This window comes from Agrilus planipennis, unplaced genomic scaffold (genome assembly GCF_000699045.2).
Source record: "Agrilus planipennis isolate EAB-ADULT unplaced genomic scaffold, Apla_2.0 scaffold148, whole genome shotgun sequence".
Classification (NCBI taxonomy): Eukaryota; Metazoa; Arthropoda; class Insecta; order Coleoptera; family Buprestidae; genus Agrilus; species Agrilus planipennis.
This window is the reverse complement of record NW_020438929.1, coordinates 676207-692489: the sequence shown is the minus strand read 5'-3', so window position 1 is coordinate 692489 and position 16283 is coordinate 676207. Positions and strand designations below refer to the sequence as shown.

Genomic DNA, 16283 nt, shown 5'->3' with positions numbered 1-16283 from the left:
CGGCGTTAACCCCTTCAAATAAAAGTATTTGATGACAGCACGATTTTCCTGCTTTTCCATTTTTACGAAAACCACAGAGGCGTCTTGTTCAGCGTGCTGTCAAACCTACACTAGCAAGGAGATCGGGCTGAAACTATAGCTACAAGCTATCCAAGGATGGTACTATAGAATGTCACCTCAAGGTAGGCCTAGTGGCGTCATCTCTTGGTTAGGCCGGAAACTTATCAATCCACCCTCGTAAGTAGTTACTAACAGTTTAAACATTAGCCAGATAATCTGGGGAAGAAATTAATGACTTGGTTCTCGCTGGATTCATGCCAACGAATAAATGCTCGCTTACAGAACATTTGCTATATATCTAAATATGATAATTTTCGGTTTATAAATAGAATTTATAAATGGCGGAGGCGCCAAGGCAATTTCCCAATTAAAAATACGAATCTATCGTATTAATTAACGTTGATAGTTACTTCTTTGTGACAAATAATCTATTTAATTTTTAATTATTCACCCAATACTAGAAGTTGCTTTTGAAAGTAGAAAAGCTCGATTAAAGTAATCCAATAAAGATTGTGAAATTTCCGTTGACATACAATTATTTTTCGAAAACTGTTTGCACAGACACATATGCAGTTGTAATTTATTTCTTTACTAGCTTTTCCCCGCGGCTTCGCTCGCAGAAATTAATATTGTTTCTCCATAAAACCTTTTAACTCCCAATTCACCCTTACAACATTTTAATTTTATGTAATGTCGTCATCTTAGATTTCAAATACAAACGTAGCAAGAACATTTCATCCTTAAGGGTTGATTTTTAAAAATCCCCCTATGGGAACGGGCTAAAAAGTATCCTATGTCCGTCTCCTGCTTCTAAGCTATCTCCCCACCAATTTTCAGCCAAATCGGTTCAGCCGTTCTTGAGTTATAAATAGTCTAACTAACACGACTTTCTTTTATATATACAGATTTGCTCCCTACCTGCACCCTTTTAGAAATTTTAGGACTTTAATAGAGAGAAACACAAAAATTATCTACTCAACCCTCTTATTTAATAAACATATGACTATCACTATTATAAATAAACTAATTTCTTCTTCTAGGAAGTGTCACAACGACTCGGTGACGACAAAACTCTTTCCGAACATTTGAAGCTTCCGATTCAACGCATTAACGACTACCAACTTCTCTTAAAGGTACGTCTACTATCTACATTAAGGTATACCCATAAGTGTCCAGAAAGCTTATACGAAAAACAAATCATGATCTTGAATGGATAACTACGTCCGGAGCGATGAATTAATTACAATTTATTTATGTTTGACAAGGTCCTTTTCGATTAAGGATACCGACTTGTCAAACTGTACTTAACAGGACAGCAAGTAATTGGTTTGCGTTCTATCAGAATTGTCTATGACGTGCTGATGAGAACAGATTCAACAGATCAAAAACCAGAAACTTGTATACCTACTCAAATAAATATGAAAGGATAAACAAGTTGTCGACTCTTTAAATGAAACCATACGGTTTCTTCAAGCTACCAGAGCCGGTATTTGGCATGCACTTGTATCATAAACTAACAAAATGACATAGTGATTAAAGCCAAGCAATTAGAAACATCCAAACGCTTATCGGTCTTGGACCTATGGTAAATATAGCCATCGATCTATCGCTCGAGGAATTACAAAATGTTGACCTATATTGTTGGACGTCATTTGCCTGTACATACTGGGATATACAGAGTGGTTACAATTATCGAATTTAAATTATTTCGTATAAATACAAAAAGAATACTAAAATTTATTTTGACATTTTTTAATAGTGGTTATTATGAAATATTAATGAGAAAATTAATTATCGAATTTTTATCCACTACAAACTCCCGGGTTCGATTCCCGACGACAGCAACACAAAGTTTTCCCTCATTAGTAGTGGATAAAAATTGGAAAATGAATTTTCACATTAATATACCAAAATTGAATTAATCCAGTTATGTTTGTTTGTCTATTTATAGAAATACTAGATTTTACTCGCGGCTTCGCTCGCTTTGATGTCCTAAATACGTGTCAAAGATATGCGACGACCAGATAAAACTAATTTTTTTCTGGATAAAAGGTGCTCTATGTCCTTTACTGTATCTCTGACAATGGGTGTACAAAATTTCAAAATGATTGGTTAAGTAGTTAAGGCGTAAAATAGTAATGAACAATGCATAGAGGATACGAAAAAATTTTTTTGAGATTGTTGCCGAATTTAGTATAATTTAATTTGCCCTTTAAACACTAAATAAACATTTTTCACTCAAATTGTGGATTATAAATTATTCATCTATATTCTATATATTAATTCTCGTATTTATTATAAATAATTAGTCATTGTCTCACGCAGACGAGGTCGCAAAGTTGACTGTTAACGTTTTGTGTAAAAANAGAAGGATCATTTATATAAAATATTTCATATATTTTAGTTTTAAACGTCCGGATCTATTAGATTATAGATTCATGTTAATTTCAAAATACCGTAAAATTCTGAGGTAAACAGTTCGACTGCAAAAATTGATTGCCAAAACTTTCTGGCATCAGAATATTGTCGATATATTATATAATTTCGCAACGCTTATCCTGAAAAACAAACAACATTAATCTAAAGGTGCCAATGAAACTTTCAGCTATAAAAAACAGAAACTTGTCTGACACTGACAAAAAAATCCAGCCCCAAATTAAATTTGAGGAATAAAATAATTATAAGTAGCATTAACCTCTAATCGAAATCTGTCCTTCATGCATAAACCAAGATTAAATCAAACTTTTTTTTAAGGAGTTGGTAAGGTATAGTGAGTGTCTAGGCGAAGACAGCACCAATCTCCAGAAAGCTTTGGAGTTGATGCTCAACATTCCCCACAGGGCACAAGACGATAAGTTTATTTCAAGTATAGAAGGATACCGTGGAAGTATTCACAAGCTTGGACGTCTTCTTTTGCACGATTGGTACTCTGTCACATTTGGAGACGTTGTCAAAGAAAGATATCTCTTTCTATTCAAAGCACGCATTCTGGTTACTAAAGTTAGAAGAGTATCAGAAGATAGATCTGTCTTCCAGCTGAAAGATATTATAAGGGTAATACTCTAAATTTATAGTACTTAGACTTTCCAAGCATCCCCAAAAACTTTTAGTGATTTTTTTTGGAATTCCAGACAGTTACCTTGGAGAAACTGACTTCTAAGACTAAGTATCTCGAAGTTTACAGCCTTGAAATCCAAAATAACTTTCTAAAATCATTTTTATATTATAAGAACAAAGGCTTTTACGGCCGGAATTCATAGTAGAATGAAGATTCGGGCTATAGGGCCGTGGTCTAAGTGAACTATTCTGTCTAGACGTTTCGTCAGCTACTGCGGCTGACATCCTCAGTGGTAGTGCTGCGTGGACAACGTGAACGTCGATTATATCTCGAAGTCTCGAAAGTGACTGTAACACTGAGGATGTCAGCCGCAGTAGCTGACGAAACGTCTGGACAGAATAGTTCACTTAGACCACGGCCGTATAGCCCGAATCTTCATTCTACCATTTTAATAATGTTAGAACTTACATCCATTAATTCTTATAATTCTCATTTCCCAGTTAAATTTAAGAACCAATAGTGTGGTTGATGGTATTTGAAGTTAGTGACGATTTTAATGTACCTATTGCAGTTACCACAAGTTGAAGTAAAGGATCACCCAGAAGATTCATATTCGTTTGAACTCATAGACAAAGTTGGTGGGCACTCTCTGACATTGAAAGCTCACCGTGAAGACATCAAATACGTTTGGTTGTCCGAAATAAGGGAATTTGCAACTGACGTAGGTAAATAAAACTGTAAATCACAACTAGTGAAAAACTAAAAGATTATCTTTCAACATTCAGAGGAACAAGCAACTGAAGAATTGCAAATTGTTCAGGAATCGAGGTCGTCGATAAGTGAAGCTTTATCTCAAACTGTCGATCAAGATACTTCATCAGCGCCACCGAAAAAACCGAGGTTAGAAGAAGCAACTGCAACTGTTTCAGTTGAACAACGTCAACAAATAGTAGAAAAGAAAAGTGACGTCAAATCGTTTGTTTCCAAAACAAACGCTGAAGAAAACGTCAAAAAGGAGATTGTTACAGAAGAAACAAGTCACAAGGAATTACAGAAAACAGAGGAAACTCTTACCAAACCAATAAACTCAGAACCCCAAGCGGTCAAACAACAAGAAGAAATCTCTAAGAAATTAGTAACACCTAAAGAAGAAGTAACACCAGAAGAAGCTCAGAAACCTAAAGAGATACCAAAACTAACTGAAACCAAAAGATCTTCTATCGAGTTAAGTTTAAAATATCAACCGAAACCTGAGCAAGTGCAAGTAACTCCGAAAAAGGAAGTCGCTGAAGTCAAAAAAGTTGAAACTCTTGAGGCACAAGCAAAAACTGTTGAAACATTAAACCCATCCCAATTACCAGACAATCCTAAAGTACCAGAGCAGCCAAAGCAAGTACAAAATCCTACAAAAAAGCCTGACAATCCAAAACCATCATCAAATACCAAAGTAACTGTAAATCCTAATAAACAGGACAGTGTAGAACCTTCCAGTAATCCCAAACCAATTGGTAATCCTAAATCGGCAACAAATCCTAATCCGAATCCAACACCTATCAACCCTAAACCAATCGATAATCCTACCCCTCCTGCGAATCCAGGTAGAAATCCAAATCCGAACCCAAATCCCACTGAAAAGTCAAGGGAAGCAGACAGATCTCCAGTAAGGGTTGTAACAGCCCTCAAAGCCAAGAAACTTGAATTTCCATCTGAGGACTCCTCTGTGGATAATCTCACTCCATTGGAGAGACGTCTTCCCATTGAAGCTCCAGTTCCTGTTGGGGTCAAACCGGATCCATTTGGTTTGATTGATGAAACGGTGGTCACCGCACAGACCGGAAACGTTAGTGTTACTGTCGACTTAGTTGTCACTGAAGAAATGAGTCGTAAATATACATCACTGTCTTCCAAACCAGGTAAAAGATCATCATTCTACCGATATCGTTTGAATTGATTAACTTTAACAGGCTTTGAAGTTTCACTAACATTTCTGCTTGTTTTCAAAAAGTTTTCTTATCTTTCTTTGGCTTTGCGCTGCACAGAAGACGTGATAGTAAGTATTACACTTCGTTCGATCTGCAACTTTAACATCAGCTACGCAAAACTCTTCAGCCTTCTAAATAACATTGCAACAAAAGAAGAAATTAATGATGCGTCGACGAAGCTTCAACTTAAACTGATATGCTCAACTGCTGCTTAAAATATATTGAAAATCATTGAAACAAACCTCTTTATCTATAGACAGTTACGAATCGCCGTACAGCAGAAGGATCACCAGTCAATCGTCATATGGTAGCGATGATTATTCACCATCTTCTCGATATAGCACAGATTCCGCTCTACCTTCCAGATATGGGTCAAAATATGACGATTCTGGAGCGTTAGGGTCTAGTTATACAAGGAAATCCATATTATCAGAGAAAGACGATGCCGGATCAAAATATGGGGAGTTATCTGCAACCGGCTATTCCAGAAGATTCACACCCGATTCAGGAGGTGAAGGACTTCTTACCTCGACGTCGTTGAGTAGAAAATACGCTTTAGAATCAGGGAAAGGAGACGATTTATCCAGTTCCAGTTACGCAAAAAAGTACCTCACAGACACGGGAGAAGGCGATTATACAAGAAAATCCCTCACCTCGACAGATTCATCGGATCTGGGTAGATACACAAAGAGAACCTTACCGACCGGTGACGAAAGCTCGCTTACTACTTCTAAATATACCAGAAGATCCGCTGGCTTGGGCGACGAAGAAAACACCTCGTCGACAATTTCTAAATACTTAAAAAGGTCCACCACAGGAAACGACGATGGTACAGAGATAACGTCAAAGTATTCCAGAAGATCGGTAACAACCGTCAGCGGCGATGATAACGACGACGATGTGAAAAACATCCTTAGCAAATACTCTCGCAAAAAATCATCATTGGACGATGACAGCGATAGCGTGCCATCGAAATATTCACGTTTAACGTACGAGAAACGCGAATCCAAGAAAACAACGGTAACAGCCGATGATGACGACGAAGAAACAGCAAGAATTGAGGCAGAAATGCGAAAAAAATATGCGCCTCCGTCTGTTAGAGGATCAATCGAGGAAAAGAGTTCAGAACACGGTCAGTATAGTATTTCAAGCGAACAAGAAAACAAACGTATTCGAGAACCTTCTGAAAACAAAGAGGAAGAAATATCCTACAAGTATAGAAAACACACCACCAGCGAATACGAACAATCTGCAGAAAAAGAATACAGTTCCAAAAAAGAATCAAAAGAAAGTGAAAACTATTTGGAGACCGGTTCGAGAAGCAGTGCAAGACGTACTGAAGCACACTACGACAATGAAGCTCTGATAGGTCAATGTGAAAAGATTATGACCGAAAATACGAAGAGATCGCAGGAAAAAGAACTAAGTTACAGCAAGAAAGGTACAGTGATTTTTTTGGATTTGATTTATTTTTTTTATTCTTTTATTATATTATTAGACCGAAAAGTACAGGTGAGGCGGATAATGATTTTGTTAGGTAGAATTATCTGGCACTGGCGAGTACCCGGTGTCACTATCCGGTACCCGACTGGCAGGATCCAAACCGGATACTGAATCCAAACCGGGTTCCAGGCCCTTCTATATTCCAAAGCGCATATTTTCGATTTTTTTTTCAGTGAAACATGTAATTATCTAACAGTAATCTAACTGTTTGTTTTCAAATAGAGTCTTCAACAGTAGTTAATGGAGTGGAAAAGGTTGGTAGCACAGATTCCGTTTCAACACAATTCAAACTTACAAAAGACGCCAGTTTTTCATCCAAAGGTGGAAGACCTCACTTTATAAGAACATTACAGGGAACGAATGTAGAACGTAAGTACACTATGCAATAGATTTTACCTTTGCAACTAATTAAATGTTCAACGGCTCCGAAAATCACTGTGTGAAAAACTATACCTTCGAATGTGCAATGAATTTTAATAAATTATATTTCATTCAATACAATCGATCTAAAGCAAACAGCTTTAAAAAATACATATTTTAAGTTTTGCCATGATTTAGACTATTACTGATGTCTTCTCTTGGTCTTGCACATTTCGCAAGGCCAAGGTCAGGACTAATTGAACAAGATGAAACCCAAGACTAAGATTCTCGCAAAACTAGCTTAAAACTTATTATATTGCGTTATTATTAGAAATCTGGCCTTTTTATTGCAACAATTCTTTTATACAACATAATTATACTTTGAAGATTGTTTAATAACTCATCTACTTATATTTATCATCTTTAAAATGTATTTAACGTGTAGGTTCTTAACTTTATTATGAGATATACAGGGTTACGGTAGACCTTTGCTTGCTAAGGACACAATATCGCCGATTATTTTGGATTTAAGGACCCGATTTCGATGGATTCGCTTTCTTACGTTTCAGAATTATCGTCGTCGAATATTCTGGCGTCGCGTCGTCTTAAAACTGAAATCTAGGATTAAGCGTTTAAGGGTCCTTACCTGACGAACTATTACAAGGCAGGGCAAAAATTCTTTTACCAATAGTTAACCCGTACCTTCGTGAATAGGAAAATAAATTTCAAAATTTTTGGAAATTTTGAATTTTTTGTCAGCACCAAATGCAACTGCAACCATGACATTCGCGCAAAGATGACCTATGGAAAAAATTTATGAAAATACCTGCAATTTTCTAAGTCATAGGCAGCCAATTTAAAATTAACGAGTTCATGAGCATGACCTTGATTAAAAATTCATAACTCCACAGTACGACCCAGGGTTCGTTTAAAATGGAAAATTTTTGGCGTAAGAAGTTCTAAAATCAAACAGTCCTGACCCCTGATAGTTTATAGGATATCCTAAAATTAACTAATTGATCGATTAATAGCAAAAGAGAAAGCAATTTTGTGTACTTTTTGCGATTTTCTCCTTGAAGGATAACGATAACCAAAGATGCCAAAATTTAGCAATAGTAGGGGTAGATTTGAAATTGCAGTAACGAACGAGCAAATATACTTGTATAATTTTAATTTTTCTAAACTGTTACAGAAATCTTGCAAAAACAAGAACTGATCTCGTACGAATAAAATTAAGACTAAGACGTACTGTCGAAAGCAGAACTAAGACTATTTGAGTCTTGTCTATGTTTTGTATTTTCTCATCATTACTATAGTCTTAAAACTGCATATGTGCTTTTGGTAGAGGTTTAATTGTACTGTTCTTTGATCTTCTAATAAATCCCTAGAATTTGAGGTTTTTCAAAGTATACTTCCATTTATGCATTAAACAGATAGAGTTTATACGAATTTCTTTTCCTCATTGAATAACTATACCTATCGATAATCTTAGCTACTTTCTTTTTTTAATTATAACTGACTGATCAACTTCACCAAATAGCTACTTAATTTTAAACAAATTCTATTCTAGCTGGAGAAACCGCCGTATTCGAGGTGGAATTGGAGACCGCTCCTGATAGTTTTCAGTGGATTAAGGACAATAAACCGCTAAATGGGGACCAAAGCAGACGCTACAAAACAAGCAAAACGAGTGAAGGAAAGGTATTCAGTCTAAGCATCGAAAGGGCCGAATCAAATGATGCCGGATTATACACAGCCATAGCAAGAAATTCATCTGGAAAATCCACGTGTTCAGCACCACTTACAGTCCACGAATGTAAGTCTAGAACATTTAGAAAACAATAAACAAAACATTAATCTTAACAAATCACGTATTCAGTGACTGAAGGTGAAAGAAAATGGAAAGCAGAAACAGACAAGCCTTACTTTGTCGTCCAACTAAAAGACACGGAGCTCCTTGAAGACACTTATTTACGTTTTATGGTTAAAGTCAAAGGAAACCCAAGTCCTTCCGTCCTATTGTAAGTTAGTGAGTTAATTAACAAAGATTCACTGGTTAAAAACTTTTTTTAAACAGTTTCAAAGACGATGTTCTACTGAAAGACTCAAGCGATCGCTTCCATATTATCAAAGAACATGCTGAGAAAGGATTTTATGAATTGGTCATTCCCGATGTGAAGCATAACGATGCGGGAATTTACAAATGTGTGGCCAGCAATAAATACGGAGAAGTATCTTCGGAAGCCAAAGTAACCGTAGTCGGTAAGAGATGTTATACAAGGTCTGTACAAAAAGTTTTGCGAATTTTGTGTCACCGTTTCTTCCGATCTCTGAAGCACTTCAAAAAATTATTTTTCGTGATCTTGTTCAGCTCTTCCTTAGATCTTAATCTCCTCAATTGAACCGTAGCGTCGTCCTTCCATGAGCCTCTTCAATTTCGGGTACAGAAAAACTCACAGGGGGCTAGATCTGGAGAATATGGTGACTGCGGCATTATTAGTGTGTTGTTTTTGGTCAAACGCGGGGGGGGTGTCATGGTGCAAAAGCCAATTTTTGTACTTCCACAAATCCAGGCGTTTCTGGTGAATTGCTTCGCGCAAATTGTGCATAACTTGCAGGTTATAGTCCTTATTGACCGTTCTATTCTGTGGCAAAAACTCATGATGCACCACACTCCTGCAATCGAAGAAGACTGTAAGCAAAACCTTCCCATTCGACCTAACTTGACGTGCTTTTTTCCGTCTTGGCTCGTGCGGCAGCTTTCATTGGGATAATTGAGCTTTGCTTTCCACATCATAACCATAAACCCATGATTCGTCACCAGTCGTCACGGACGACAACGTTGTTGCCTTTGCTGTTTTTGGTCGAAATTGAGTAGTTTTGATACGAATTTCGCGATGACCCGTCTCATGCTCAAATCATTGCTAAAAATCGAATGGCAGGAGCCGATCGATATGTTTAGGTCCTCAGTAACTTCTCTAACGGTGATTCGATGATTGGCCAATACTATTTTCTTCACTTCATCAATGTTTTCGTCTGTTGTTGACGTGCTCGGGTATCCGGCACTCTCTTGGTCGTTCACATCTTCCCGGCCCACTGAAAACATTTTGTACCACCGCTAAACGTTGCTTCGGACCAAGATAGCTTCACCATATGCCACAGTCAACATTCGGAATGCGTCCGCACACTTAATTTTGCTTTTCACACAAAATTTGATACAGATTCTTTGATGCATTTTTTGGGCAAAAATCGAAGACGAGCCAAAACACGTGCAAGCAAAGCAACTATCAAAAATTAACCGAAGATTCAAGATGACTGCGAAAATTCAAAATTCGCGATACTTTTTGAGCAGATCTCGTACTACACGTAAAACCGAATTTTAGACATTATTTTCTTTGTTAATAGATTCTAAAGATATTTTCAATGAATGGCAAGACGATAATGAGTTATTACCACCTGGACAGAAGCCTACATTCCATTGGAAAAAAGATGGTGTGCCTTTTGAACCTGAAGAACGTTTCAAAGTTCTTCTCGGCGAAGACGAAGACTCTTTAGCTTTAATCTTCCAGCACGTCAAACCCGAAGATGCAGGACTGTATACTTGCGTAGCCCAGACTTCTAGTGGGCACATAAGCTGCAGTGCAGAACTCACCGTGCATGGTACTAATTTGTAAATACTCAATAATAAATCTGCTAATGATAACATTACTACGTACAGGTGTTGTAAATCAACTTTTCCGAGAGCCCGAAAAGCCTAAGCTTGTCTTCGAAAAACGGGAAGCAATAGCTACTGCAGGTGAATCAACAATGTTAGAAGTTCAAGTAAAAGGTTATCCGAAACCTCAAGTGAAGTGGACCCACGATGGGAAACCTGTAGAACCTGGTGGCAAATACAAGTAAATAATTGTTCATTTGTTGCACTTGGTGAACGCTAATCATACACAACTTTTAGATTTTTATACGAGGATGAGGAGTCGATGTCATTAGTAATCAAGAATGTTGAAGCATCAGACGCGGGAACATACCAAGTGTCGGCCAAAAATGAATTGGGAGACGATAGTGCAGATGTGACATTAAACGTTAAAGGTATTATTCAGTTTGGAGCAATGATTGTGTTTATTTTTAAATTATTCCATTACAGCTGCGCCAAAAATCAAAACAAAAATGGAAGATGTAACGGAATCCGCTGATTTAACATTGAAAATTCCAGTAATTGTCCAGGGTCTTCCAAAGCCAGAAGTCCATTTCTACAAAGATGGTCAGTTGTTGAAAGAAAACGATCGCATACAGTTCGCTGAAGAAGGGGAAAAGCACACACTCATTATTAAAAAAACTGATCTTAAAGACTCAGGTAATGTAGACAATTATGTTAATGAGACAAAAGGTACATACAAATTCATGTTTAGGATCCTACTCTATTGTGGCCTCAAATGAAGTATCTCAAGTGTCGCAGTTTTGGAATCTTGACATTTATACTAAACCCAAAATCATCAAAAAATTAGAAGACCAACAAGTGTATCAGAAAGAAGACATAAAACTGGCAGTTCAGATACAATCGAAACCAGAACCAGAAGTTGTTTGGTAAGTCTTCCAATAGCTACCTGTCAACTATTTAAGATTAATCCGTGCATCAATAGGTTTAAAGGTGACGAAGAAATCAAAACCAGCGATCGATACTTGATCGAAAAAGACGGCGATTTGTATCTACTAAAGATTAGTGGAGCAGTTACAACAGATTCCGCTCGGTACAAAGTCAAAGCCAAAAACATCCATGGAACAGTCGACGATATATGTTCTGTCGACGTGAAACGCGCCCCCAGAATTCTGACACCCCTAGAAGACATGACCGTAACAGAACATGAAAAGAATGTTACTTTGGACGTCAAAGTTGACGCCTTCCCAAAACCAACAGTTAAATGGTAAAAGAAACTTTTTGAGAGTAAAAATACTTGACGATCTATCATCTGTCGTTTGCTTAGGTATCTGGATGAGATGGAAATAAGTGAATCGAGGTCAGAGTTTACAAGAATCGAGTCTAATGACGGTACCAAACTCGTAATAAAAGAAGTTTCAAGCGACCTTTCAGGACGATATAAGGTCAAGGTGTCCAATGAACTAGGGGAAACGGAAACCAGTGCCAAATTGACTGTTAATTGTACGATAATATTATTTTATTTTGTATGCTATATCATTAACCTATAATGTTGAATTAATGAGGTCTTCAAATCAATCCTTATAATTCATTAGAATTTGAAACGTTTCAATATCTAATCAATCTTTATTTTGTATCTAAGGTGCTCCACGTTTCATTAAAAAACTAAAGGATACAGTCGTAAACGAAGGATCAACCCTTACGTTACAAGTGGAGGTGGACGCATGTCCGGAACCGCAAGTGAAATGGTTACGTAATGGCAAAGAAGTTTCTGCAGATGCTCGCATAAAAATTACCAGAGACACTCATCGCTACGAAACCTACAATTTAGCAGTGAATTTAATAAAATACGAAGAACAGGGAGAGTACGAAGTCATTGTTACCAACGCACTTGGAACAATTAGTTGCAAGAGCAACGTCACAGTACACAGTAAGTTGACCATCAAAACCGTTAATGAAAACAACCACAAGAGTTTATTGTAACGTATATTTAAGCAGACTATTATTACCTCGAAGAAGTCCATCTACCATTTGATAATTTGAAAAATTTCAAAACTTATCCGATTTAATGTGACATTTAAATAGGTAACCAGTTGTAGGATGAAGATGGTTCGTGGTCCAGCACTGGCTCTTCTTCTTCCGATAATTTGCGGATGGAGTCGTTTATCCAAAGATTCTTCCTGAGGTTTGTTTTTGGTTAGTATCCTCAAGGGCGTGGAATGCTGCGATGCAGTTGTACTAGGGCTGAATTAGTTTAGTCACATTCCTTGTGGATACACAAACCAAGGAAACTGTCAAAATATTGGATAGACTGCTCCATCTGCGAAATCACTGTTGGAGAAAAGTCAATCTTGGACCATGACCATCAAACCGAAATATTGATAAACTTAAACTCAATAATCTCGATCGTGAAAGCTTTCAGGTTTTCATGAATTGGAGGGTAGGTATACAGGATATTTCTGAAATAAGTAGTAAGTCTTGAAGGATGTTAACTAGATGCAATAGGGAATCGCATGGTGAGTTAATCAGCGTGGTTATGGGACAAAAACAATTGCAAGAAACCCAAACGAAATTGTAATTTCACGCCGGCCCTGGACGTGAATACGTATAGAGAAATTACGATAACAGTTAAAGAACTACATCGATGGAAAATGTAAACTATGACATTGCAATAACAATTCATTTAATAACTACTTTGTTAATCGCTGATAGTATGCAGTACTATTTAAAGTACATCTCGACATGGTATTAAGAACACGAAATACAAAAGAAATACTCGTACAACACAGATGCTGCAGCCGATTGAATGCGGCGTTGCGATGTCGTATTTCCTTGCGTGACCCTTCCAGGGCCGGACTGACTTTCTCGAAAACGGTGGGCTTTCAGATCACTAAACATTTACGTAATTTTCTTGCTTTATATAGCCCTATCAAATCCTACAAGCTTGCTACTTATTTTAGAAACACCTTGTATACCGATTAATTAAAGTTCTCAATTACCGATGACCACATATTGAAACATCTAATCGATTAGTTTTAGAGTTTCCCAAACAACGTAATTGTTTGTTAAAGTCAGTATTTATCATTATAGTTTTTAAAGAAATATGTGTACCATCTGTTTGAAAAAGGTAAGTATGTAATATTTGGTGAATGAAACTGTAAACGTCATTTTTAGAAATATGTATTGCGTAATTTTGTTGTACCTTGTAGACCAAATATCCATACTTTTGAGAACCTGATTAAAACTTTGATGGGACAAACTTGTGTAAACTACCATGCTTAGACTTTCTATACTTTGTTTCGTTTTGTCTTGTCGTATTTTGGTCTGGTATCTTGTGGTTTCGATGTTTTTGTGCTTCCCCAAAAACAAAGACACCATCACATTACTACCATCATTACCCCTACAAACTTTACAGAAGTCGTTCATAGCGATGCAATAGAAGACACTGAAGAACCTCCGAAGAAACTAAAAGTTGAGGTGGTGGAAAATGAAGTTGACAATGCCGAAGATGAGAAAGAGGAAGAAAAAGAGGAAAAACCTCCTGAAAAGCGTAAAGTACAATTTGTTGAAGAAGAACAGGAAAAACCAGTTCAACCTGAACCGCAAGAAAATGAGGATGCCAAAAAAGACGCCCGAAAGGCTTCTATAGGAGAAGGTATAATCAAAAGCTTAAATAAAGCAACCAGCCGCTCAAAAAGAAATCCAAAAGGATTTTTGATGCTTTATGCTCTGCTTTACAGTTTTATTATTACACTTTCTCGTTGCGGTCTTAAATGTTCATTTTTATATGTTTAGGCAATTACCAATTTCTTGTATTACTAAAATTTTCGCTTAATTGCTAAATGTTTGTGTAATTCAATTTTCCCAGTCAAAAAACAGTACTGGAAAATTGTCACACATGTTGTAACGAAAAACGACATTAATCATTCATATTCGTTAACCAAAACAGCACCAAAACCACAAAAACAAGAAGCAAAAGAAGTAACTGTTAAAGAAACCGAGCCGATTATCGAAGAACCCGAATCTCCCATTGTCCCGAAGAAAGCCCGCAGTGCTCAAATAGAAGAAATAACTGAAGAAACCTCGCTTAGGTCTCATACCATATTGGAAGAAGAAGAAAGCGATGATAGTAGCGGAAGATCTAGGAGAAGAATCAAATTGGAAACAACCGAAGAAAAAACAATAACAATAGAGCCTCAGGCACCCCAAGAAGAAGAAGAAACCCAAAAACCAACCCCCAAAAAGGCTATTGTATCACCACAAGAAGAAGAGGTAGAAATTGTAGAAGTCAAAAAACCAGAACGAAAATCTAGTATCCAAGACGCAAAATCTAAAGACGAACCGAAAAAACCAAAACTAGCAACAAAGGAAGACATAGAAATTGTAGAAAATAAGGACTTCCAAAAAGAACCTTTAACACCTGTAGAAGAAAACGTTAAAACATCTAAACCTGATAAGGCCAAATCTGTAACGAAAGAAGAAGCTGAAATAAAAGAAAACGACGATTTGAAAAATTCAGAAATGAAATTAGACCACAAAGAAATAGGCAGACAAGAGAGTCAGAAGGGGGTGAAAGACTACGGTGAAGAAAAAGATGAAGCGTTAGAAGATTTATTAAAAAGAGCTGAAAGACAAAGAAGCCGCGTTGAAGAAATCGAAAAGAAAAGTGATCAGGCTGAAGGTAACATACAAACATACATAACAGTAAAACACCTCGCACGTCACGCACAACTTACAACATTCACAGCAACTAAATTAATATCACATTTTTAAATAATTTTATTTAAATAAACAATATATGCATGTACAAGACAAAATATGCTTTAACCTCATAAAAATTTATCAAAAAATAAAAATAAAAATCAGGGTAATTCGATACCAGAAAAAAAAGAAAGCAGATTTTTATTTATTTTAAGAAAAGTCGAGAATATAATTTAAAAAAAATAGTAAAATTGATTAATCATTATTTGCTGTAATACTTAATCGATTTTTGTTTTTTTTCTTGCAGGATGAAAATAGGTAACAACAAATTTAATTATAATTAGATTAGACCATAATGGTCTCAATGTTGATCTTGTTTTTAGTCATCATCACTACCTTTTTACAGTCTTAAATTCAAGTTAAAATATCAATTTGTACGTCTATAAATACTAGCTAAAATGAAAAATTTAAATTAATTTAATTAATGCATCTATCACTATGCCACTTAAACACCTCACAACCCCCTTCACTTATACAACCATTACCAAAAATAACTGTCTTAAAAAGTGCTTATATTCTTAACAACTAATTGTCAAAATGTCTTTTCACTAATAAATTATATACTGTTACTAACATTTGATGCTTTATTTTTAATGCTGGCCTTTATGACACGCTCTTATTCACCATTAACGCACGCTTCGAGGCTAATAGCTCTGAAAGGTAAGTAAATTGAATTTTACGAAGTAAATAAAAGTACTTCAATTTTCAGTAAGTATAAAGGTATTGAGTATATCGGGGCGCATACCTACTACAAAATTATTAAATTCCTAATAGTAATAACACATATAATTAAATTGAAACCTACAGAGTCATTATATCATCAAAAATCGTCTATTAATCTTTTTATTTCAGTTAGAAAAACGTAATAGATAATTCTATTTTTGATATCTCTATAAACCTAAATAAT

General features: G+C 36.2%; 2 protein-coding genes across 2 annotated transcripts in view; one reads left to right on the top strand and one right to left on the bottom strand.

The window, feature by feature from the left end:
* LOC108736623 (obscurin) overlaps positions 1-16283 on the top strand; it is a 66742-nt gene that overhangs the window by 33303 nt on the left and 17156 nt on the right. The window contains exons 8-26 of the mRNA XM_025974163.1: positions 1101-1193; positions 2815-3114; positions 3690-3843; positions 3904-5031; positions 5357-6541; positions 6826-6972; positions 8534-8779; positions 8843-8984; positions 9041-9225; positions 10369-10623; positions 10682-10859; positions 10916-11049; positions 11105-11314; positions 11370-11544; positions 11601-11882; positions 11943-12118; positions 12258-12545; positions 14031-14270; positions 14565-15382. Of these exons, the coding sequence (XP_025829948.1) occupies positions 1101-1193; positions 2815-3114; positions 3690-3843; positions 3904-5031; positions 5357-6541; positions 6826-6972; positions 8534-8779; positions 8843-8984; positions 9041-9225; positions 10369-10623; positions 10682-10859; positions 10916-11049; positions 11105-11314; positions 11370-11544; positions 11601-11882; positions 11943-12118; positions 12258-12545; positions 14031-14270; positions 14565-15382 (6336 nt within the window). The remainder of the gene's footprint in view (positions 1-1100; positions 1194-2814; positions 3115-3689; positions 3844-3903; positions 5032-5356; positions 6542-6825; positions 6973-8533; positions 8780-8842; positions 8985-9040; positions 9226-10368; positions 10624-10681; positions 10860-10915; positions 11050-11104; positions 11315-11369; positions 11545-11600; positions 11883-11942; positions 12119-12257; positions 12546-14030; positions 14271-14564; positions 15383-16283) is intronic.
* On the bottom strand, positions 9776-10132 carry LOC108736645 (protein GVQW3-like). The gene is given in 1 exon segment (XM_018469142.1): positions 9776-10132. A coding segment is annotated over 1 exon segment (342 nt). The 3' UTR covers positions 9776-9790.